At 34.1% G+C, this 24,489-nt stretch overlaps 1 protein-coding gene across 1 annotated transcript in view; it reads right to left on the reverse strand.

The window, feature by feature from the left end:
- Window positions 1-24,489, reverse strand: part of LOC127842381 (uncharacterized) — a 46,373-nt gene that overhangs the window by 14,450 nt on the left and 7,434 nt on the right. The window contains exon 2 of the mRNA XM_052371855.1: window positions 5,865-6,829. Within this exon, the coding sequence (XP_052227815.1) occupies window positions 5,865-6,829 (965 nt within the window). The remainder of the gene's footprint in view (window positions 1-5,864; window positions 6,830-24,489) is intronic.

The raw sequence follows: 24,489 nt of genomic DNA on the forward strand, positions 1-24,489 counted from the left end.
GTACAATTAATAAACATGTAGTTTATTTCTTGATCACTATTTATGGTTACCTGTAACCTGCTAATTTGGAACTGCCACCATTGTGCGATCATACTATTGGACCTTTATATCAAGTTATGAGTAAATTGACTACCGTAACCTACATGTACATGTAGAATAGTAGATGATTGTTTCTTTGTTATAATGCTTAAAACTATAAATGTATAAACTGCAGTTCTAGGTCTTTATTGCCACTTACAGATATAATAAATTATGATAAATGAAATGCTTAACGTTGCTGAATTCGTAATTCCTGCCCTTGCTTTTCAAGAGAGAATACTTTCCAGTCAACCCATTTGAAAAGAGGTCAAATTTTCTTACACTTTCCTTTAAACAGGTTTACTAGGATATATGTGCTATCTTTAATTTTGATACATGACTAAGATTACATTTAGAACCATTCTTAATGTAATGTACATGTATCATTAAATTTGTTTAAAGTTTTATAATTCCAAGCATATTCTGAAACAGCTTGTGGTACAATAGGCCCCATATACAAATTATTCACAATATAAATAATATATTTTTTAAACAAAAATACTATAAACATTTATTATCTTAATAAGTTAATTGTAATTATTACAATATAATAGTAATTAGTAAATTATCACAGTTATTGTTTGATGAATAAACTTCACTCCAATCAATGTTTACATTTATCAGTGCAATACTGTGAAACAATTATTAATCGTCAGGCATTAATTTTCATAAATTTCGTCAGTCGACCGATCGGCGAATTTAAGATCCTAACGAACAATCATGCTCTATGTTTGAACAAAAACAAACACTAAGTTGAACAATATTTTAAAACTTTACTGTAGACATGAGGCATTAAATTCCAACATAATCCATGCACACATTCACTGCTGTTTCGTAATCAAGATTAATCCGGTTTTGACACAAAGGGATGTTGATTACACAAGGTACTTAACTGACACGTTACACTTCTTTAAAACGCGTGTGCAGTACAGCTGTATCGAATGCGTTGACTTCGTTTATGTAGAATGGTAATGAATTAGCGCTAATTGTTTATAACTTTATTACCCATTAGGTGCATTGTGTTTTTCAGGGGTGTTGCATATTAGCCATCACGCAGCAAATGCCGATGAAAGACAATAAACCAAATGAAAAGATGACGATGTGTGATCAACATGCGTATTTATCACAAATAAATAAAGAATATTTTATTGTTTGCGATTAACCACACTTATTACTATTTTATATGTATCAATTTATTTATTTTTAAATTATTGACATTATTGATTTATATACCGGTAGTTTACTTTTTAAGAACAAAAACACACATAGAGTTTATAATTTTGATGTTGATATCAGAATAAAAAAAAGCATTTTATTTGAAAAAAAAACACTTAACAATCTGGAACCTCTTTTGTATAACACAAAGAGTTTTTAAACGGTACTGACAGCATTTTAATAAAAATCATACCAACTAGAACACATACCCAAGAAAATAAACAAAAGTGTCTAGTTTGATTTGCTATTTGATAGAATAAGACTAATTGGCAATTGGCTTCGTTGTTACAAACACTCGTTAACGGTTATTCGATCCCACTTGTCCGCTAATCATAACAATGAACGTGTGAATGGCATACATTAAGAGGGTCCATTACTGTCCCTTGATAACAAAAGACTAGTTAATTGGCATGTGACAAACAGGCCCCACCTCCTGCAGTGATTCTCAAGTGTGTTACCGCATTCGTACCACGATTTTTCGCAACTGCGATTGATCGCGAATATGTATTACACACAAATCGGATATTGACCGACGCATTTTTTTAAAATTCAAAATCAGAAATCGGCGAATTTAAGTGCTGACGAAATCATCATTTTTATAAAAATGACGAAATTTTGTGCTGTCGAAAATAAATGGTTTCACAGTATTATGTACCCATTCATAATAATAGAATTCATGATTATGAATAGCATTCATATAGATAAAATGGTTAGATCAAATTTTAATGCTAGAATATTTTTATCTTGAAGTGCTTGCATGTGCATGTATATTTATTGTTGTTTAGATTGAAAAGAGACTCAAAAATATGCTATTGGTATGGTACTGTATGTTGAAAAATAAATAAAGCTGAACATGAGGGATTAAACATTAAAAGTCAAGTTGTGTTTTCCTTTTTATTTTAATCATTTATTATTTATGGAAAAGTATGCCAGTGTATGAAAGAAACAAGAGATGTGTTCATCAGAAACACAATGCCCCCTAGTGCACCGCTTTGAATTAAAAAAAAAAATTTTTTACCTTTGACCTTGAAGGATGACCTTGACCTTGAAACTTCCACCCTCAAAAAGTGCAGCTTCATGAGAACGCCGCTTTGAAATATATTTTTTTACCTTTGACCTCGAAGAATGACCTTGACCTTGAACTTCCACCACTCAAAATGTGCAGCTTCGTGATAACGCTGCTTTAAATAAAAAAAATGACATTTGACCTTGAAGGATGACCTTGACCTTGAAGGATGACCTTGGCCTTGAACTTCCACCACTCAAAATGTGCAGCTTCATGATAACGCAGCTTTGAATTTTTGTTTGACCTTGAAGGATAACCTTGACCTTGAAGGATGACCTTGACCTTGAACTTCCATCACTCAAAATGTGCAGTTTCATGAGAATGCTCCTTTGATTTTTGTTTTGTTTTTTTTACCTTGAAGGATGACCTTGACCTTGAACTTCCACTACTCAAAATGTGCAGCTTCATGAGATACACATGCATGCAAAATATCAATGCTATCTTCAATATTAAAAAAATTATGACCGATGTTAAAGTTTTCGGACGGACATACCCCAATATATTTGACATTTTACCTTAAAGGATGACCTTCACCTTCACCTTTCACCACTCAAAATGTTCAGCTCCATGAGATACACATGCATGCCAAATATCAAGTTGCTATCTTCAATATTGAAAAAGTTATGACCAATGGAAAAGTTTTCAGACGAACAGACGCCATAAATTTGACATTTGACCTTGAATGATGACCTTGACCTTTCATCACACAATGTGCAGCTCCATGAGATACACATGCATGCCATATATCAAGTTGCTATCTTCAATAGTGAAAAAGTTATTTTTTTACCTTTGACCTTGAAGGATTACCTTGACCTTTCATCACTCAAAATGTGCAACTCCATGAGATACACATGCATGCCAAATATGAAGTTGCTATGTTCAATATTTCAAAAGTTATTGCAAAACTTTACTATATTAAAGTTTTAAATTTTTGACCTTTGACCTTGAAGGATGACCTTGACCTTTCACCACTCAAAATGTGCAGCTCCATGAGATTCACATGCATGCCAAATACCAAGTTGCTATGTTCAATATTTCAAAAGTTATTGCAAAACTTTACAATGTAAAGTTTTAAATTTTTGACCTTTGACCTTGAAGGATGACCTTGACCATGACCTTTTACCACTCAAAATGTGCAGCTCAATGAGATACACGTGCATGCCAAATATCAAGTTGCTATGTTCAATATTTCAAAAGTTATTGCAAAACTTTACTATGTAATGTTTTAAAAATTTTACCTTTGACCTTGAATGATGACCTTGACATTTCACCACTCAAAATGTGCAGCCCAATGAGATACACATGCATGCCAAATATCAAGTTGCTATGTTCAATATTTCAAAAGTTATTGCAAAACTTTACTATATAAAAGTTTGAAATATTTGACCTTTGACCTTGAAGGATGACCTTGACCTTTCACCACTCAAAATGTGCAGCTCCATGAGATACACATACATGCCAAATATCAAGTTGCTATGTTCAATATTTCAAAAGTTATTACAAAACTTAACTGTAAGGTTAAAGTTTTGGGACAGAATGACAGACAGAAAGACAGACAGACAGGCCAAAAGCAATATACCCCAGATCATTCGATCCGGGGGCATAAAAAGTATTAATTAAGGACATTCAAATTTACACCCCACCATCCCTTTTTCTCGTATTGCTTTCTATTATTAAACTCATCCTCTACACTTGTGAAGAATACCTAAAAAATCCTGTTATATGTAATCAAGTTTGTTTAATTGTGTGTACTTTGATGCATTGCTGAACCTTCTGAATATCCTGAATAATGATATTGACATTGAACAAAACAAGGACATGCACTACTGTATCAGCAATGCAGATCTTTTTCCAGAAATTTGCACAGGAGAAAATATGTGATTTACAGTGTACTGGGTTACTCCTTTGAATTAATTTCATGTTAGGCACTGTACTTAAGAAAGTGCAATAATTGAACAAATATAAGTAAACTAATCAGCCTTTAAAAACCTGATGAATCTTTAATGTCTTTCATGATATTGAAGAATTACAGCAACACAAATTGGTGAGATAAAGTAATAAATTAAAGATTCAGGCACTAAGGTGCTTAAAGAGCCGGGGAAAAGGCATGCGTATTACAAGTATTGCAATTTATTATTTAGTTAAAAGATCATGTAAAGAATTGAATTTATGTTATAATAGCATAATTTGATTCTGTGAAGTTTTGATACTATTCTTCTTTGACAGATTGTCATATTTCTCTTATATAATTTTGTATTTGTAAACATATTCCTGAATGAACTTGTAAGTGTATGATAGATGCTTCCAGTTGTCCCCTTTCAGGATAAGCATGGGACAATGAAATGTATGTTGTTAAAACAACAATAACAAAACAACTGTACTGATGTTGGCCTGCAATTTATTTTAAGATGTGTATTTTACCATAGAATTAGTTTGAGTAAACATCTTCAGGGTCTATGTGTACCAAACTGGCATTGCATTGGTAAAACATCAACAGACTGTCAATATTTATATTCAACATTTCTCATTCACTCAAAATCTTGTCAAAGCAGCAACTAATTATTGATGCTTCTGTATATTATTTTCTAATACAGATATACAGCTTTGACTCATTGTTAATATATAGGTGAATGTAATGAACCGTAGTGCAAGAGAGTGCTAGAAGGAGTGCTGTATTCGAAGAAGAACCCGGTCAATTAATTTTGTCAGTGGACATTCAAAATAAACAACACAACACTGAACTATGACCAAACACAACACTCTCACACAGTATTATAAAGAAGATATTTAAAACAAAAAATCAGTTAAAAAACATCATAATGTATTTATCGTAAAATCAAGAAAATAAAGTTAACTGGTATGAAACTGCTGTTAAAACAATTTTTCTTTCAGAAACTGATAGTCAAGTGTGACAGTGACAGAAGAATATCAATCAATATTTAAAATAAACCCACATTAGTGAGGTGAATGAATCAATGAAAAACTTGACAGGAACGTAATAAATGTTGGGAATCAATTGAATAATGCAACAGGCACCGTTTTAAAAGCAGAAAGCTTAATTATCAGTGGTGCTTAACTTTTACTGATGAAGAGCTTTTGGTTGCAAAGTTATATGGCAATACAGCATTAAAATACTAATGTACACAAACTAGTATATAAGTATATCAATCAATAAAAAAATAACTGTATATGTAAATTGAAATGAACAGTAAATATTACGATTTCAGAGATCTGAGATGCATAACTTGTTTTCGTTTGGTTCGTTTACTTGTTACCCGATACCTACCTGAATGCGAGACAACTCTTGTTTGCCCTTAGTTTGGAAAAGACCGAATATTTGTTGTTAGAAAAAAATCGGTCCATTTAGTCGATAACAAAATTCCCCAATGTGCCATTTTATTGATTTTATAAATATCAATTTGACCAGACTCTTTTTCCTCAAATACCTAGAAAATCTCTGTACATATCACACATGTTATTAGGATGAATCCACCATGATTCTTACCTGTTACATTAGCTGATGTATCTTGATAGACTCTGCAGACCAGTTTGCCACTCGATTTGTACTTGTACAGAGCATTACCAGAGCAGGTATATAGGTCACCCTGGTGGTGTGCAATACCACGACATCTATGTTGTAAGTTAAGCTTCCTGCCTTTGGCGAGTTGGCTCTGGCTTACTGTGATAAACTGGACCTCGTTCACAGCCACTGCAACCTCAGTGGGTGTGATAAGACACATGTCCCATATGAATCCACCCCTGAAATCCAAGTGGCTCACCACCTGGTACTGCTGGTTCAGAAGCTTGACTTTGAAATTAGCTTTGTCTGCAACCAGTACCTGTCCATTTGGGAGAGCACATACTGCTGTGATCCAGCATGATTTTGAATCACTTGGCATTTTCACATTGTGCACAGACTTCCCATTCACAGTGAAAACATGATTTGGAAAGTTCTCTTTTAAAAATATATTAGACTGTTGTATTTTTTCCAGACATTTTGTACTGGCAATTAAAGAGAGTTCAGGTTTACCCAGTAATTTCGGTATGGCTACATGGAGATGGAACAATTCATAGTGAAGTCTAATGCAGCTGTTTCTCACAACCTTGAGAGGAGCTTGTTTCAGGTTTAGCTCTTCTTTCTGCTCCTTAATAGTGCTTTTCTCAAAATCTGCTAATAAATATTTGATTTTCTCACGCATTTCACTGATAGGGTATTGCATATATTCATGTGTTGTATTAACTGTGCTGGTTTCACATTCGCGTAAATACGATACTATATTCACACGCAAACCATCCACAATAAGCCTCTCATGTTCTTTGTATGAAACCTTAAGAGACTTCATTCTGTCCTCCTGATATGTCTGACATTGTTTCATTTGTGAAAGAGTATTTTCCGTTCTGACAGACAGGTTCTTGAAGTTGGTTAACTTCCCTCTGGCAGCCTGAGGTAATGGAGTTACTTGGCATAGTCTGAAAAACAACCACACAGGAGACATAAAGTGATTGAATAGTAATCAACTGACCAATAACCAATTGTTTACCCCGAAACGATATTAATTATAATACAAATTTAAAGGGGCATTTTAACAAAAAAAATAATTTAGGCACATACAATAACAATGCATGTTACATGTACATCAATTCACATGTAACTTTTCTAGAGGCAATACTATATTGATTATTATTAAAATAAAAATATATAAATAAATATGTATCTATCTACTGTGCGTTTGAGAAATAATGCAAACCGCAATGAACAACAAATTGTGCATTTATTAATTATAATGCTATTATCACTCTTTAGTAATGTCATTACTAGAATGCATGTGTATAACATAATTTATGTATATTTAACTCATCATTATTATACTGATTAAAGTGCCACAGGACAAAGTGTGTTTTTATTAAGACATTCAGTGTTTTCAGTGTTTCAAATTGAAATAATTCTTATGAAATGGCAATCTAAGTATAAAATAAAATCTGTTTGTGCATTAGCCGTTAATATGTCTCTTTTACTATAATATTTTTTTTTTTAATGTTATAAATTATGAGAACTTAATTCCTCTTTACTAATTGCTTTCTTGCATTAATTGGCATTAGCTTCATTAATAAATAGATAGAGAATGATGTGATAATTCATACTTATTGTTAAATACTGTAAAAATTAACAATGGACAAGCACATACACACATACACTCAACCATTTCAACACAAATCACAAGTATATTGACAAATATTGAAACTCCATAATTTTTAATCAAGAGATAAATTCTTGTTACCGTCCAATGTAAAGCGATGGACGAATTTCAAGTGATTTTTCAAAAGTATAATTTGCCCCCTTGGTGCAAAAAGGTATCATATCACATTGAAATGAGAAGGCACATAGCAATTTTTGCACCAACATGGCGAATTGATCTTGCATTTAAACATGTTATCATTTATGAAACCATTTCTTTGAATATAATAGTTTCAAAATGTTTAGCTCCCATCATAATTTGTTGCATAATAGCCCACACTTGACTTTCTTCTGAGTATTAAGAATGTAGGCATCATGTCATATTATAATTAAACAAAAAACATAGTATGAATAAAGAAGGCCATCATGGCCCTTAAAGGGACTGTCAACCACGACGACAAAGAAAACAAAAGTTGTATAATACCGCATTTTTTTTACAATTATTAGTTTATATTGATTAAAAAATCACGACTGGTATATTGCATAACTTGAAAAAAGTTCATATTTTCAGTATATTAGGTAATACAATTTCGCGATGTGATATCAAAAGTACATCGCGAAAATATGTGACATAATGATATACACACTATAAATAACGCAAGTATATTGATCATTTTATATATAAAATGTAAACAATTCACTACGCATGCACAATTTGCATTCCTGAGTTTACCACGTGACGATGATGTTCAATCTACTGGCGTTATTTATATTTTTGCCTAGTAGTTACCTGGTAGACATACCCAGTGTGCGAAATTCGCACTAGCCCGAAGGGTTTTGGCTAGTGAAAATCCATTCGGGCTAGTGGGTATTAAAAAATTATATAGTCGGGCTAGTAAGAAATTTTACTTTTTATATATGTGTATAAGAATTTGGGCTATTACTTTAAAATCTGAATTTCACACACTGCATACCCAGTAAAATTTATTACCGAATATACTGAAAATATGAAAACTTAACAACTTTTTTCAAGTAATGTAATATACCAGTCTTGCTATTTTAATCAATATAAACTTATAATTGGTAAAAACATACGGTATCTTACAACTTTTCTTTTCTTCTTCGTCGTGGTTGACAGTCCCTATAAGGGCTAATCTGAGTTCCTGGACATGAATTGTGGAAGGCTTCAACTGGTGGTCTATTGTTGACCCCACTGGAGTGTTCAGAATTTAGTTTGAGATTTGACTTGGTGACATTGTTTCTAGACGTATGTTATCCCCTTTCAGACTTGGCCTAGATGTTGTCAAGATACCAGTACACATTCTGAGTTGTTTCCAGAATGAGTCATGAAATATGGTCTCTGTAGTTGCACAAAGGATTTTCTTATTGTTCATCTGGTAAACTACTTTCAACACACAAATGACACAAAATTTGAACTCGACCTTGACATATATTCAGGAAGCAGGATCACATGACTTTAAAGGGTTCACTAATTCATGTCAATGGATGTAAACACACTGGTAAGTGATGCTTTTTTCCAATAACTTTTAAATCATTTTTTTAAGAATTTCAAACAGTGCATACACGACAGTTTTATATACGGTTTATGACAGTGTGAAAAAAATTGAAATTACTTTATTTAATAAGCCTTTGTTATTGGCCAAACATATGATGTGTAATGAATTCATATACACGGTTGTGCTGCATGCAACGTGAAATCTTGGCACCAATTTCAGGCGTATTCAATAATGAAGTTTTGTATGCGCCAGCTGCGCACATGAATCAGATTCATATTTGGCCTTAATACTGTCTAGATAAACATTCTAACAAAGTTTAAAGTTTCATTGATAATATATTAAAATGTGAATCTAAAGTGGTAACAAAGATGGTACAAAACGGACACCTAACACTACAGCCACACACCGAACTACACCGAAAAGGGTGATTACAATTATAGCACTTCCTCATGGTCTGGTGATTAAAACAGCCCCAACATCTGGTGGTCATTTTAAAAAATTGTTTAATGTTTATGCAGAACAGATATTATGACAGCACACTTTATCAATGTTTTGAGCAAGTTTCATTAGAAGCGTGTCACACATGTGACCATACATGCCAGACGTCCCGATCTCTGCGGGACAGTTCCGCTTTTTGGCCCTTTGTCCCGACGTCCCGATATGAGACGATTTGTCCCGACATTTGTAATAAACGATGTAAGGTATATACAGTATAGCCAACGCGGCACAAACATAATCCGCGGCTACGCCACGGCCAGATTATTAGTATGCGGCGGCCGAATCGTGTGTTCACGCGGCGTATCGCGGTGGCACTCGGTATCGATCCGCGCAACGACGCAGAGTCTGTATTAACCTTGCATACTTTCGCGTATTAAATCCGCCGCATATGTACACAGCAGATCGAGTAAAAAGATATCAACCTACATGTATATACATGTAGCGTAGAATTAATTACACGCAAATGTTAATGTTTTGTTCGATTATCATTATTAAATTTGTAATCCCAAACACACTTCCGAATTTTAATGCTAACGCGACCTTTGGCAAATTCTAGCGTCAAATTAACAGTGCTAAAATATCCTTTGTTTCATAAAAAGCGCGCGAAAATTATGCAGACATGTTCTGAATGTAGAACTTCGTTTGGAAGGTTTGGGTGTATTTCGTGTTGTATAAATACATGAACATCACGTCAGGCGTTAATCGCGTGTTCAGTGGAAAAAAACGCCCCGATTAGACATTATTTCATCATCTCTATAAATAGTTACAAATGCCAAAATGTATTTGATACTTAAGCAAATATCGTTAATGTTTGTGTTTCGTAAATATTTACCAGCATTTGGTTTAAAACTGGAATATACGGGATTATCGGGTAATTAGTAGCGATATTAACTGTATAATATAAACAAAATAAAACGTGTTTATATACGCATATTCAAACATTAGTTATAAAAAGCTGATAATTAACAAAACAACAAATACGTCGTCACCGTCTTGATTATTGATGTGGCTTCAAACTGCTAATTTTCTCAGCTTAAATATAATAGCAAAATCAACACGCAATTAATTTATAAATCCACCATATGCTGGAGCCTTGACCACTTGTATGTGCGAAAACATAATTACGTGACCTTGTTTATGTATGAAATACATACACTACGGGCGGGAAACAAACTTAATTGGCCAGACACATTAACTATGCTTAAATGTATATGCTAATACAATCCGCGCACAATATATTTATTATGATTTTAATTATTATTATAATAGTTCTTAAAAAATTTGTTAACTACATGTAACTAATAATTGTTTTAAGATTTTTTATTTCATGATGCGCATCGACTCGGCATCATGTCGCAGATCGCGGGATGCCTCGGCGGACAGATGCGAAGTTTCGCGGCGAAATGCGACTTAACGCCGCATACTGACACGGCTTCAACGACTGACGCGGCATCGACTCGTTTCGCCTTGCCGCCGCGGATCGCGAAATACGTTTGTTCCGCTTTGGCTGTACTGTAGGTTCCCAATAAAATTTGCTATTCAAGCTCAGTTTCGCTAACACTTACCACCGCTAATCCCTTTATTGCCCCCAATTATTAATCCAATTCTACTTCTCGTGTGTACCAGTGTTGTTTATGACACCTCATCAGCGATTTATCGGCTAATTATTGATTTTATCAGGCATTCACACCATGGTGGTCTTCAAGTCAGTGATCGCTTATTGCTATCGATAGTTGTATTATAATGAAATAAATGTTGAAAATGTGTTTGTTTTTGTCTTTGTTTGAAACGGTTTACAAAACAATTGTTTTGTAAAATTAACTCTACGTCATTAATGAGTCTTTTACATTCAATGTTTAGTTCCAAAATAGCGGGATAATCCGAATGTGCAAAATACCAAAATCGCAACAAACACTCCAATAAGTGATACCCATCCTGTCTAGTGTAATTGGGTGTAATTGTAATAAAAACAACGAGGTGCCATGCATGACAGTTTGACCCTACTCCAATTAAGCTAAAAACAACAAGGTGCTATGCATGACAGTTTGACCCAACTCCAATTAAGCCGCGACAATTGACAAGTAACAAACTGCGCATGGAAAAGGGAAAATCTGGGCCATAGAATGGTTGAGGTGTTTTTGGCAGTTAAAATGAACACAAAGACGGTTTGCTTCCACCTAAAGCCTACCTTGGAAATGTATACGGCCGCGCATTCCGTGTCAAGCTGATGTAACTGTTCGGTAGAAAGTTTACTGTAACCCGTACTTTCAGTGTACTGGATAGACTTCCCTGCGTTAATGTTTGCCATTGAAAGTCATATAATGAGTATTGTTGTCGTTATGTTCCAGATTTTGCACTCTAAAAAGATGAATATTATCTTCGTTGTTTGCTATTGTCTTATTTAATAAAACTGTTATTGTTATGTTTTAGATTTCATGCTTCATATCAGATGTTTTATGTCTTGAATAAAAGTATCAAGAGTTTTTGTTAGTACTATACTGACTACAGTAAAGGTGGAATGATAGATCGTTTTAGGTGTCCTGTTTTTTGGTCAAATGTCCCGACAATTTTTTATAGAATGTCCCGCTTTGGACCTAAAAAATTCTGGCATGTATGCATGTGACTTCTTGTGTGAAAAAAAGATACATGTAATTTTAGCAAAACTACCGGCCGCATTGAAGACATGTTTATTAATTGACTTAAATCATATCTTATTTTGTGGAGAAATAACTCAAATAAATGTTCAGCAGATTTCTAGGATATTGAGGAAACATATAATACTTCTACTGTGTGTTCATAATATTTTCTTTAAATATGATCTAGTGATCTAGCTTTGAACTCAACCTTGAAATCATTTGGACAAATGTTATTACTTCAAAGGTTTTAAAATCGGCCGAGATATCATTGAAACAAATGCTTTTACGAGCATTATAAAATTTGGCCTCTAGAGTTTTAATAAGATTTGTAATCATGCAGTTTTACATTGTGACTTAAACACAGTATTATGTTAAGTTGGAATAAGACATCAATTTGTAATCATGCAGTTTTACATAGTGACTTTAAGTTAGTTTTTCACCCTACAGCACAAACTTATCATTTATGATCTAGTCTGAGATATGATTGGGACAAATGTTCTTACCAAATGTCATGAAAAAAATATGCAATAAATGTTATCTACAAGTACAGTGTTCTGCCGTGAATCTTTACTGTTGGGGACAGGGACCCATTACGGTTTAAAAAGTGGGGACAAAAAGGAAAAATCTGGGGACACCGTAATATATTTGTAGCAGAATTAAATTTTCAGAAACTAATTACCTTTTACTTGCACACTTAAATTTGCTTGATTTCTTCCTCCTGTGAGCCAGTTCACAGGATGTAACATTCTAATTCAAACTTGAACATTTTTTTAACTTTTTAAAACTGTCAAACAATTGTCAACATATTTATAAAACATAGAACAGATTTATGGTCATTGGACTCAGCATTGCGTGTCAAAGTCCTTGTTCGATATTAAGAATTACCGATAGTAAAGGCGTTTTCTTTTTTTGTGCTTTATGCACAAACTGCATGTCATTTTGATAATGTCAAACAGTGACAAAGACAATTTTCAAAGACAATTTGCTTGGAATGTACATTTAGGGGCAGACTTTGTTGTCATTGCTAAACGATGTTGGGACTTGGGAAGACTCTGTTGGAATGTTGTTATTATTATCGTCATATTTTCTAAGTTTACTTGCTGGAGGAAAAAACTAAAATGGAGTTTGTGTTCTTCGGCCGGTCACTTTCCGCCATTTTGATAGGTATGGAAATTTCCTTGATATCTTATTGGTTGTTATAATCTCAACTTACCAATGCAATAAAGTGTTATTAATGTAAATTAACCATTGGCTGCAAAATGACGTCACGTCCAATTAAATAATTTGTTCTTGTTACACATTCACTCGATTACTATACCGACTTACAAATTGAATCAATGAGTTTTTATTCTTAATTTCTTTGCGCCCGCGGGCCCATATACGGAAAACGGATGGGGACAAATCTTTTATTTTTGCGCCAATGACGCATGGGCGCATCCACGGCAGAACACTGAGTATGTCAACAAACCTTTTCTTCAATTTTACCTAGTGATCTAGTTTTACATCCAACATGACCAGTTTTGATCTCCACTGATATCATTTGAACAAAATTTAATGTTATTACCAAGTTTCATGAAGATGGACTATACATGTGAGTAATGTGCTTCGTACAAATGAATGATTTGTTTTTTACCAATAACATGCATAATTATTGTCAGTTTGTATTTATTTGTATAAAATATTTGTATAATTTTATGTCACTGGATATGGACTTAAATAAACGAGAGGCCCATTAGGGCCTGAATCGCTCTACTGCTAAAACACTGTGCAAGTTTGGAAAGAATAAGATGGAAACTTTGTACTTAATCGTGCAAACAAGGAGAATTTTCTCAAATTCAAGGGGAGATTATTGTGTACTTATTTCTCCGATACTGCTCGTATTCAATAGGGTTCAAGTCCTCATTGATATAAAGATACTGTGCAAATTTTGAAATAATTGGATGAACACTGTGGAATTAATTACGTAAACAACGGGATTTCAAGATTTTCTCATATTGAAGGGGAAGTCATTCTGGACTTATTGCTTCGATATTGCTCTTTTTAAACAAGGGCTGTTTGTAAAACATGCCCCATATGGGCTGTCAGTTGTAGTTGCAGCATTGTGTGAATACTTTTTTTGTCACTGTGACCTTGACCTTTGACCTAGTGACCTGCAAATCAACAGGGGTCATATGCCAGTCATGATTAATGTACCTATTAAGTTTCATGATCCTAGGCCTTAATATTCTTGAGTTATCATCCGGAAACCATTTTACTGTTTTGAGTCACTGTGACCTTGGCCTTTGACCTGAAAATTACTAGGGGTCATCTGTCAGTCATGATCAATGTAACTATGAAGTTTCATGATCCTAGGCCTTAGCATTCTTGAGATATCATCCGGAAACCATTTTACAATTTCGAGTCACTGTGACCTTGACCTTTGACCCAGTGACCTGAAAATCAATAGGGTTCAAGTCATCATTAATATGAAGACACTAAACAAGTTTGAAAAGAATCAGATGAAAACTGTGGACTTTATTGGACAAACAAGAAAAAGTAACCATTTTACTATTTCGAGTCACTGTGACCTTAACCTTTGACCCAGTTACCTGAAAATCAATAGGGTACGAGTCCTCATTTATATTAAGACACTGAACAAGTTTGAAAAGAATCGGATGAAAACTGTGGGCTTTATCTGATAAACAAGAAAAAGTAACCATTTTATTATTTCGAGTCACTGTGACCTTGACCTTTGACCTAGTGACCTGAAAATGAAAAGGTGTCATCAGCCAGTCATGATCAATGTACCTATGAAGTTTCATGACTTTAGTTTTAGACCCCAGATGACCCAAATACAATCCCAACCCAGATTTCATCAAGATAAACATTCTGACCAAATTTCATAAACATTGGATGAAAACTGTGACCTCTATTGTCTACACAAAAAAATTGTTGATGGTTTTTCTATTATTTGACCTAGTGACCTAGTTTTTGACCTCAGATGACCGAAATACAATCCCAACCCAGATTTCATCAAGATAAACATTCTGACCAAATTTCATAAAGATTGGATGAAATATGCCACCTCTATTGTCTACACAAGGTTTTTCTATTATTTGACCTAGTTTTTGACCTAGTGACCTAGTTTTTGACCCCAAATGTCTCAAATATAGTCCCAACCCAGAGTTTATCAAGATAAACATTCTGACTAAATTTCATAAACATTAGATGAAAACTGTGACCTCTACTGTCTACACAAACACATTGTTGATGATTTTTCAATTATTTGACCTAGTGACCTTGTTTTTGACCCCAGATGACCCAAATACAATCCCAACCCAGATTTCATCAAGATAAACATTCTGACCAAATTTCATAAAGATTGGATGAAAACTGCGACCTCTATTGTCTACACAAGGTTTTTCTATTATTTGACCTATTATGTGACCTATTTTTTAACCTAGTGACCTAGTTTTTGACCCAAAATGACCCAAATACAATCCCAACCCAGATTTCATCAAGATAAACATTCTGACCAAATTTCATAAAGATTGGATGAAAACTGTCACCTCTACTGTCTACATAAACCATTGTTGACGGACACGCACACAAGCACACACAACGCATGCCGGACATCACACGGTCATGTAAGGTCACCATGTCACTTTGTGACAGGTGAGCTTAAAATGGACCAATTAAATGCCCTCGGAAAATTCTGTCAGCAAAAAGAGCGTTAGCATGGAAAAGCACGTGTATAAAGACGCTATCCCTATTTTGCACCTCAGAAAACTTTCAGAGCCGTTAACAATTAAACCTATAGATCTACAAACCAAATAATTGGTTTTCTTTATTTTACCAGACAATATGCCCTGTATATTTGACTGACAGGCCGGACCTTACAAAACTTTACAGGACATGACGGTTGGTCCAGCAATGTTTGACTGAGACTGTGGCAGCCATGTTTTTCAACCAACCGGCATCATTTTTGAAATTGTCCAAGATATTTTTGGGATGAATCTTCTGTCCATGCATGTTTCATGAAGATCAGACAATAAATGTGGCCTCTAGAGTGTTAACAAGATTTTACTATAGCCATATATAGCAATATAAGGAAAAATGCCCCGCATCTTTGTGGCCATGTTTTTCAAGTAAACATAAGCATTTTCAAACTCAAGCGTCATATCCAGAAAACACATGTTTTGGCCTAATTTCCTGAAGATCGGACCAAAAATGTGAATTTAAGAGTGGTCACATGTTTTCACTATATACATTTAGAGAAAATGCCCCGCCCCCTGGTGGCCATGTTTTTTCATCGATCTGGACCATTTTCAAACTCGTCCGAGATATCAATAAAACCAATGTATCAACCAAGTTTCATGATGATTGGGCAAAATTGTGACTTCTAGAGTGTTCACAAGGTTTATCTAAAGCCATATAAGGAATACTGCCCCGCCCACTGGCGGCCATGTTTTTCAACGGACTGAAACCATTTTTGAACTCAACTAACATATGATTTAGACAAACATTTTGACAAAGTTACATGAAGACTTGGCATCAAATGTGACTTCTACAGTGTTCACAAGGTTTTTCTTTTTTTTGACCTAGTGACCTAGTTTTTTACCCAGTTTCGAACTCAGTCAAGGTATCAATGGGACAAGTGTTCTGACCAAGTTTCATGAAGATCGAACAATAACGGCCTCTAGAGTGTTCACAAGGCACAATGTTGACGACGCACGATGCACAACGGACAAAAAGCGATCCCAAAAGCTCATTATGAGCATGTTGTGCTCAGGTGAGCTAAAAAGAAACATGACAGCCAGAAAGTGAAGGACAAAACGTCGTGCGAATAAAAAGCACTGTTTCTGTGGCTTTGTACTTCAACATATGACGACTGCAAACGACTCCATAAAATGTGAGCTTTGCAAAAATGCTTTCTGTTTCTTCGTTGGCGCATATTGATAAGGAATGTTAACTTATTTTACTTCAATCTGACCCTCTATATGAATGTGCTTGTATTATTGAATCTTTCACTGACTACTATCTTAAACCTTTTATTGAAAATGTACTTAACAAAACTAGAAATCGTATCAAAATTGAGTTTTGTAACAAAGGTCTTGATTTAATTGACCTTCCTAAAATATTCAATGATAAAAATGTACGTCGGTTGATTCCCCCTTATTTCCGCAATACTGAATCACCACTTATTTGCTACAAATATAGTAAACCTGTAAGAAGTATCGTTTTTAATTATAATTCTATTTCCACAGATATAAATGTAATAATAAATTGTCCTACATTATGTGACTGTACTAGTTCTAAATATATATATGGTCCAGTTGGACATGTTATTACTGGGGACCTTAATTTCATTCAAAATAAAAACCTTAGAAATTTGCTACGCAGAGGCCCTAAGTACAGACTGCCTATTCCTGTTGATTTTGATGACTGCATTAAGAATATCGTAACATCCTTACATGATTATGGCACTAAATGGTGCAGGAAGGAAAATGCTTAAATTACTGCACTCAATGATTGGAAAACAAAAATATTTAGTATGGCCATGAATAAAATATGTTTTTATGATACACATCCTTTGGCCCTACCACATTCACCTAAATTTAATAAACAAAATCTCTGTAAATTGCTTGAAGACTTAAAATCTAAATTCGTCTTAGTTCCTGCTGATAAGGCTGCTAATAATGTTATCATAATATGACGAGTGTTTTATGTTCAAACTATTTCACAAGAACTTTCACAAACTACATCATATTGTGAGTACAATAAGCAACCTAATGAAATTATTACCAACCATATTGCCCAATGCATAAAGTTAAATGTAATAGTCAATATTACTGACAAGAAATTGCCATCACTTTATTGGATACCTAAATTACATAAGACGCCATATAAAAGTCGTTTTATCGCTAATTCAGTGTCTTGTACCACCAAACAATTATCAGTGTATCTTACATCTGCATTGAGTGCTATTAGATATCATATAGCTAAATTTTGTAATAAAGTTTATGAAAATAGTAACATACATGCCATATGTCCCGGATTGTCCGGGACAGTCCCGGAAATGAAGAACTTGTCCCGCTGTCCCGGAAATCTGTCAAATGTCCCGGAATTGACAAAATCCATATATACATGTACCTTATCTTAGGCTTAACTGCACCTCGAATCTGTGTATATCTGCAGCGTCTCCATGACAATGCCTACCCGAATAGGCAGACTACGCTACGTGTCAAAATCGATCAATTAACAGGGGTCCTGTTATCATATCGATTGTCTCACGTTCGCGGTCAAACCGAAAAGGCGGCATTGTTTAATGTGGTTGTTAATTGACTTTAATCTACTACGTCATTATTTCCCGCTGCGTAAGGGCAAAAGATAGTTGTTCACACATCTGAAGTCCAACATCGCTGAGTGAAAAATTAAAAGCAGTTTATGTTCGCACGTTTCTAATGTGTGACTGTCCGGATTTTAAGTTGACGATCTACCGGTACTGTTTTGTTGTATTTGTTTTATTGTGATTGGTTGTATGTATTGTGAATTGATTTGAATTGACGATCTACCGGTACTGTATTGTTGTATTTTTTATTACATAAATGTTATTAATGAATAGATTACTAAAGGCGTATCAACAACTACGCGTTACACACCGGTCTTAATAACAATAACGCAGTGACGTCACCATCTTTGTTTAGAACGCTTACACTGAAAACACGTGGCTTGTATCTAGTAACGGAAGTAGTAATGTTTAATTTGACGTTAATAGATCAAGTGTATTTCGGATAGGCTTTCGAACTTTTGCAATAAACGATGCGAAACAAAAAAAACGTACCAAAAATGCATATGTCTATAAATATCGCTACATTTTATACATGTCCCGGAAAATCGGCAAAAGTCCCGGACAATTTAATTCAGTGTCCCGGAATTGGTCTGAAAAATTATGGCATGTATGATAGTAATATTAACCTATTTTGGTCAATAAAAAACACCTTAGAAGTTATTGATAAAATTGAAAATAAAAAATATAAGGTGTCACAGGTAAGTACTTATGATTTTTCGACACTATATACAACGCTTCCTTACGCTTTAATAAAATCCAAACTTGTTTCTTTGATTGAAAAAACTTTTGCTAGAGAGAAATGTTTGTATCTAGCTTTAAACACTAAAACAGCTTTTTTTACTAATAAGATCTTAGATAATTACATCATTTGGACTGGTCTTGACTTTTGTGCAGCACTTACTTTTCTTTTGGATAACTTGTTTGTTGAATTTAAAGGGATCTTTTCACGCTTTGGTAAATTTACAAAATTGAAAAAAGTTGTTTCAGATTCGCAAATTTTCGTTTTAGTTATGATATTTGTGAGGAAACAGTAATACTGAACAATTGCCATGCTCTAATATAGCCATTATATGCAACTTTTGACGATTTTAAAACCTAAAAATTATAAAGCGTTGCAACGCGTAACGATTGAATAATTTGGAGAGTTCTGTTTTTGTCGTTAAATTTTGCGCAACTACGAAGATTGCTTATATCACTGTAACTCCAATATAACGCGGATGACGGGGTCCAAGCCACGCAACAGCGTTATAAACGGACAGCGTTATAAGTTTTGAGCTTATTTATTTATATTGTCATGCTGTGTTGTCATCCGCAAATACATGCATATAAATCGAATCGAACGATAACAGTATATACCGCTTTTCTAATGTGCTCATTTGTCCGATAATCCAATATAATTTCAACATGACTTACAAAAAAATAATGTTAAACATTTATTACAAGAAATATGTTTACGAATTTCGTAAACAAATTCATATGCCTATGCCATTTTTCAGAAAAATAGTACAGTGCATTATGGGACACAGCTTTCATTGGAAGAGCGAATTTAAATTTAGATTGAATGCAATATGATACATGTATAAAGTAATGTTTTATTGCGTCATACGCAGCATGTAAAACACTTGCTTTCCGTGGACTTTCTGATAACGGGCAAAAATTTAAGTGAAGCTCTGTTAACAATTACACTGCGTTAGCATATAAATAAATCGTCAGGATTTTTTAATTTACTTTTCGTATACGTACTGAAACATTAAACATACACAAAGATCTTTTTATGTATCAAGCTTGTATAGCATATAATAAACGATAAACTTACACAGCCATAGTTTATACAATGAAATACAATACACGATAAATATAAAACATAAACAGGTAATCGTTTTAAATAACTTTAATTTGATAATTATTACGCTTGCACTTACCTTATTAAAATTAGCGCACCAAACCGCTCTGATAGGGAATGCATGTAATAAACACGGACTGTTGAGTTTTCACACCTTTATTGACATTACACAACAGATTAACACCAATTAGCTGTCGAGTGTCGTTTAACCTCTAATTGATTAAAATCAGTTAAACGAACGGATAAAGCAATCAAGCTGTGATCGCCAGCTTCTTTGAATTTTCTGAAAATACAAGTAGTTGCATAACATGGATTTGAATCAGAAATGGACGGTTGGAGAAAAAACGGGATCCAAGCACCACCCCGCGTTATATTGGACACAGCGTTATAACGGACCGCACTATATTGGAGTTACAGTGTAATGTATAAAATACGTTAAGAATGTGTACTCGGCGGAATAGCTCAGTAGGCTAAAGCGTTTTTACTTCAGGACTCTGGCAGGACTCCAGGGGTCACTGGTTTGAAACCTGCTCCGGGCAATGTTCTTTTCCTTTTTTTAATTTTATTCTTGATTTTTTACTGGAGCTTTTACGATCCAATGTTTACATTTATCAATATAAAGCATTTAATGAATAAGTTAAAAAATGCCAAAATCTGTGAAAAGGCCCCTTTAATGGTAAAATATTTAAACAAATTATTGGCGTTCCTATGGGTACTAATTGTGCGCCATTTATAGCTGACCTTTTCTTATATTGTTATGAAAGCGAATTTATGTTAGAATTATCTAAAACTAAGCAAGTAGATTTGATTAATTGTTTTAACCTTACTAATAGGTACATTGATGACATACTTAATTTAGATAATCCATTATTTGAACAATATATTCACAAAATCTACCCAAAAGAACTAGTCTTAAATAGATCGTGTATATCCAATACAGACGCTGTGTATTTAGACTTACATTTAACTATTAATAATAATTTGATCAAAACTAGTTTATACGACAAACGGGACAATTTTAACTTTGAAATTGTGAATTTTCCGTTTCTAGATGGCAACATCCCTAAAGGACCTTCCTATGGTATTTACATTTCGCAGTTGGTACGTTATGCCAGAGCATGTTCGTGTATTAAAGATTTTAATGATCGTAATCTAATATTAACTAAAAAATTGCTAAAACAAGACTTTTTGTATCATAACCTTAGAAATAAATTTGCTAGATTTTACTCTAAGTATGGTGATTTTATTTCAAAATATAATGTTTCTTTAAAATGGCATTTACATAATGGAATCTCCGATCCATCATTTTACGGAGATGTTTTGAAGCGTGTCCGCAAATTAAAATATGTTAAACCAAATGTTCATATTAAACTTTTCAATTTAATTAACTTGTTTTTATCAAAAGGATACGATGCTTATGTACTTAAAAACACGTGTTTGATGGTTTTCGATTCACTATATCTTTCTTCCCTTAAAATTTGGAATCATTAGTGATATTATAGGCATTTTTCACTGTTGAATAAATTGTGTCATTGTGTCGTATGAACAAATCTGCATGAATACTACATTATAGGCATTTTTCACTGTTGAATAAAATTGTGTCATTGTGTCGTATGAACAAATCTGCATGTAAACTACATTTGGACTCAAATCGTACATCAAATCATTTCTGTCTTCAGTTGTCAAAACACCTATATACTGTTTGATTCCAATAATGTCGCCTTAATGGAATTACCATTTGTATTCATTTGCTTCTTAATATTAAATCACCTAAACTTGTTTTATTAGTAGCACAGCCCCATTAATATTTTTATTTAGTACTGCCCTTGGAATTTGTTCACGTCATTATGTCATTATGGATTTTTGTGACGTCATACGACCGACTTTCCCAGTTGTAATCTACATGCATAGGTCATTGGGTTTATAACGTTCCATTTTATTTATATTTTCTCTCTGATAGGCGTTTCTTGTTTGATTTAATTATTTTTAATTTGTTTAGCAGTCACATAAACAACCAAGCTATGTAATATGGAATTTTTACACCCATTATTGCTGCTTCTTCCTGTATTTGCGCGATGATTATCTGAGATATTAACTCAATGATTCTATATTCTCAAATCTTTTCTATAAAGAAGGAATGTAGTTGACAATTGTTAATAGTTTTATTTGATCGTTCGTCAAAAAGTTGTAATTCTGTTACTCTTGTATCTTCAATGCAATTGAGTAATTAAATAGTAATTAAATTGAATGCGTTTTAATTCCCTTTTATTATTGTTTAATTTGAGTTACAATGCTATGACGTTAAATTTTATTTACACTTAAATGTATTATGAATATTGCTGGGCCAAGTGTGAGGTTGAGCGCTCTATAACCAGGCTTAAACCCCCAATGCTTTGCATTGACCGTTCCAAGGCGGTAACCCAACTTTATTCATATTTTGTGTTTATGTTGGTTTGTATTGTGCTGTATTGTGCTGTTTTGTACTGTTTGGGCAATCGGTCACTTGCCTTAAATAAAGGACCTACTAATTGTTTTAATGAAAATTCAATACTGCTCCAGCAGCTGGAGTTTCACTTCTTTATATTGGTAAGTTCCTATCATAATGGCCCACACTTGCCTTCCTTTTGTGTATGACAAATGAAAGCCTCATGTTATATTGAAATTAATGTCAACATATTACATATGAACAAAGAGGGTCATCATGGCCCTTAAGGGCTCATCTGAGTTCCTGAACATGCATTGTGGAATACTTCAATTGGTGGTCTATTTTTGACTATTCTTGACCCAAATTCAAACATTGAAATTGTATTGTCAACAAAAACACTATGATCAAGTTTTATTAAGGATGAGTCGTAATTGTTGCCACTAGAGTGGTAAGAATTTAGTGAAAGATTTGATCCGGTGACATTGTTTCTAGACGCATGTGATCCACTTTCAGACTTGGCCTAGATATTGTGAACATACACATTCTGTGTTTTGTCCAGATTGAGTCATGAAATCTTGTCTCTGGAGTGGCACAAATGATTTGTTATTGTTCATCTGCTAATCTACTTTCTACACGCACATGACACAAACATTTGAACTCAGCCTTGACACATAATCAGGATGCAGGATAACATGGCTTTATGGGGTTCACAAATTGATGTTAATGAATGTAAACACACCGGTAAGTGGTGCTTTTTGCCAAATAACTTTTTAAAACCATTTTTCAGAAAAATTTCAACTAGTGCATAAAAGACAAGTTTTATGTGGTTAATAGCAATGTGAAAAACATCGGAATTACTATATTTAATAAGCCTGCGTTCTTAGCCAACCATTTGATTTGTAATGGATTCATATACATGGTTGTGCTGCATGCAACGTGAAGTTCTGGCACTGATTTCAGGCGTATTCAATGATGGAGTTTTGTATGCACATGAACCAGATTCATACTTGGCCTTAATATTGTCTAGATAAACATTCTGACCAAGTTTCATTGATAATACATTACACATGTTGCATCCAGAGTGGTAACAAAGACGGTGCAACTCGGACACCTAACACTGCATGACGCACACCAACTACACCAGACGAGTGGTATCAAAACGGTGCAAATCGGACACCTAACACTGCATGCCGCACACCAACTACACTGGACGAGTGGTATCAAAACGGTGCAAATCGGACACCTAATACTGCATGCCGCACACCAACTACACCTGACGAGTGGTATCAAAACGGTGCAAATCGGAAACCTAACACTGCATGCCGCACACCAACTACACCGGACACCTGACAAAAGGTGATTACAATAGCACTTCCTGGTCTGGTGATGCAAACTGCCTCTGGTGGTCATTTTTTTTAAACAAAACATAATCATTTTTTATTCAGAACACATATCATGATATCACACTCTGTCAATGTGTTGAGCAAGTTTCATTAAAAGTGGGTCACACATGTGACTTCTTAAGTGTAAAACTGATTTTACTATAGCAACATAAGCAAAACTTACCGCACCAAAATAAGATATAAATAATAAATAATCTTATTTTACGGAGAAATCACTTGAATCAATGTTAAGCAAGTGTCAATATTATTGAGGAAACATATATTACTTCTTCAGTGTTCATAGTCTTTTCTTTTTATATTA

This window comes from Dreissena polymorpha, chromosome 8, assembly GCF_020536995.1.
Source record: "Dreissena polymorpha isolate Duluth1 chromosome 8, UMN_Dpol_1.0, whole genome shotgun sequence".
Lineage (NCBI taxonomy): Eukaryota > Metazoa > Mollusca > Bivalvia > Myida > Dreissenidae > Dreissena > Dreissena polymorpha.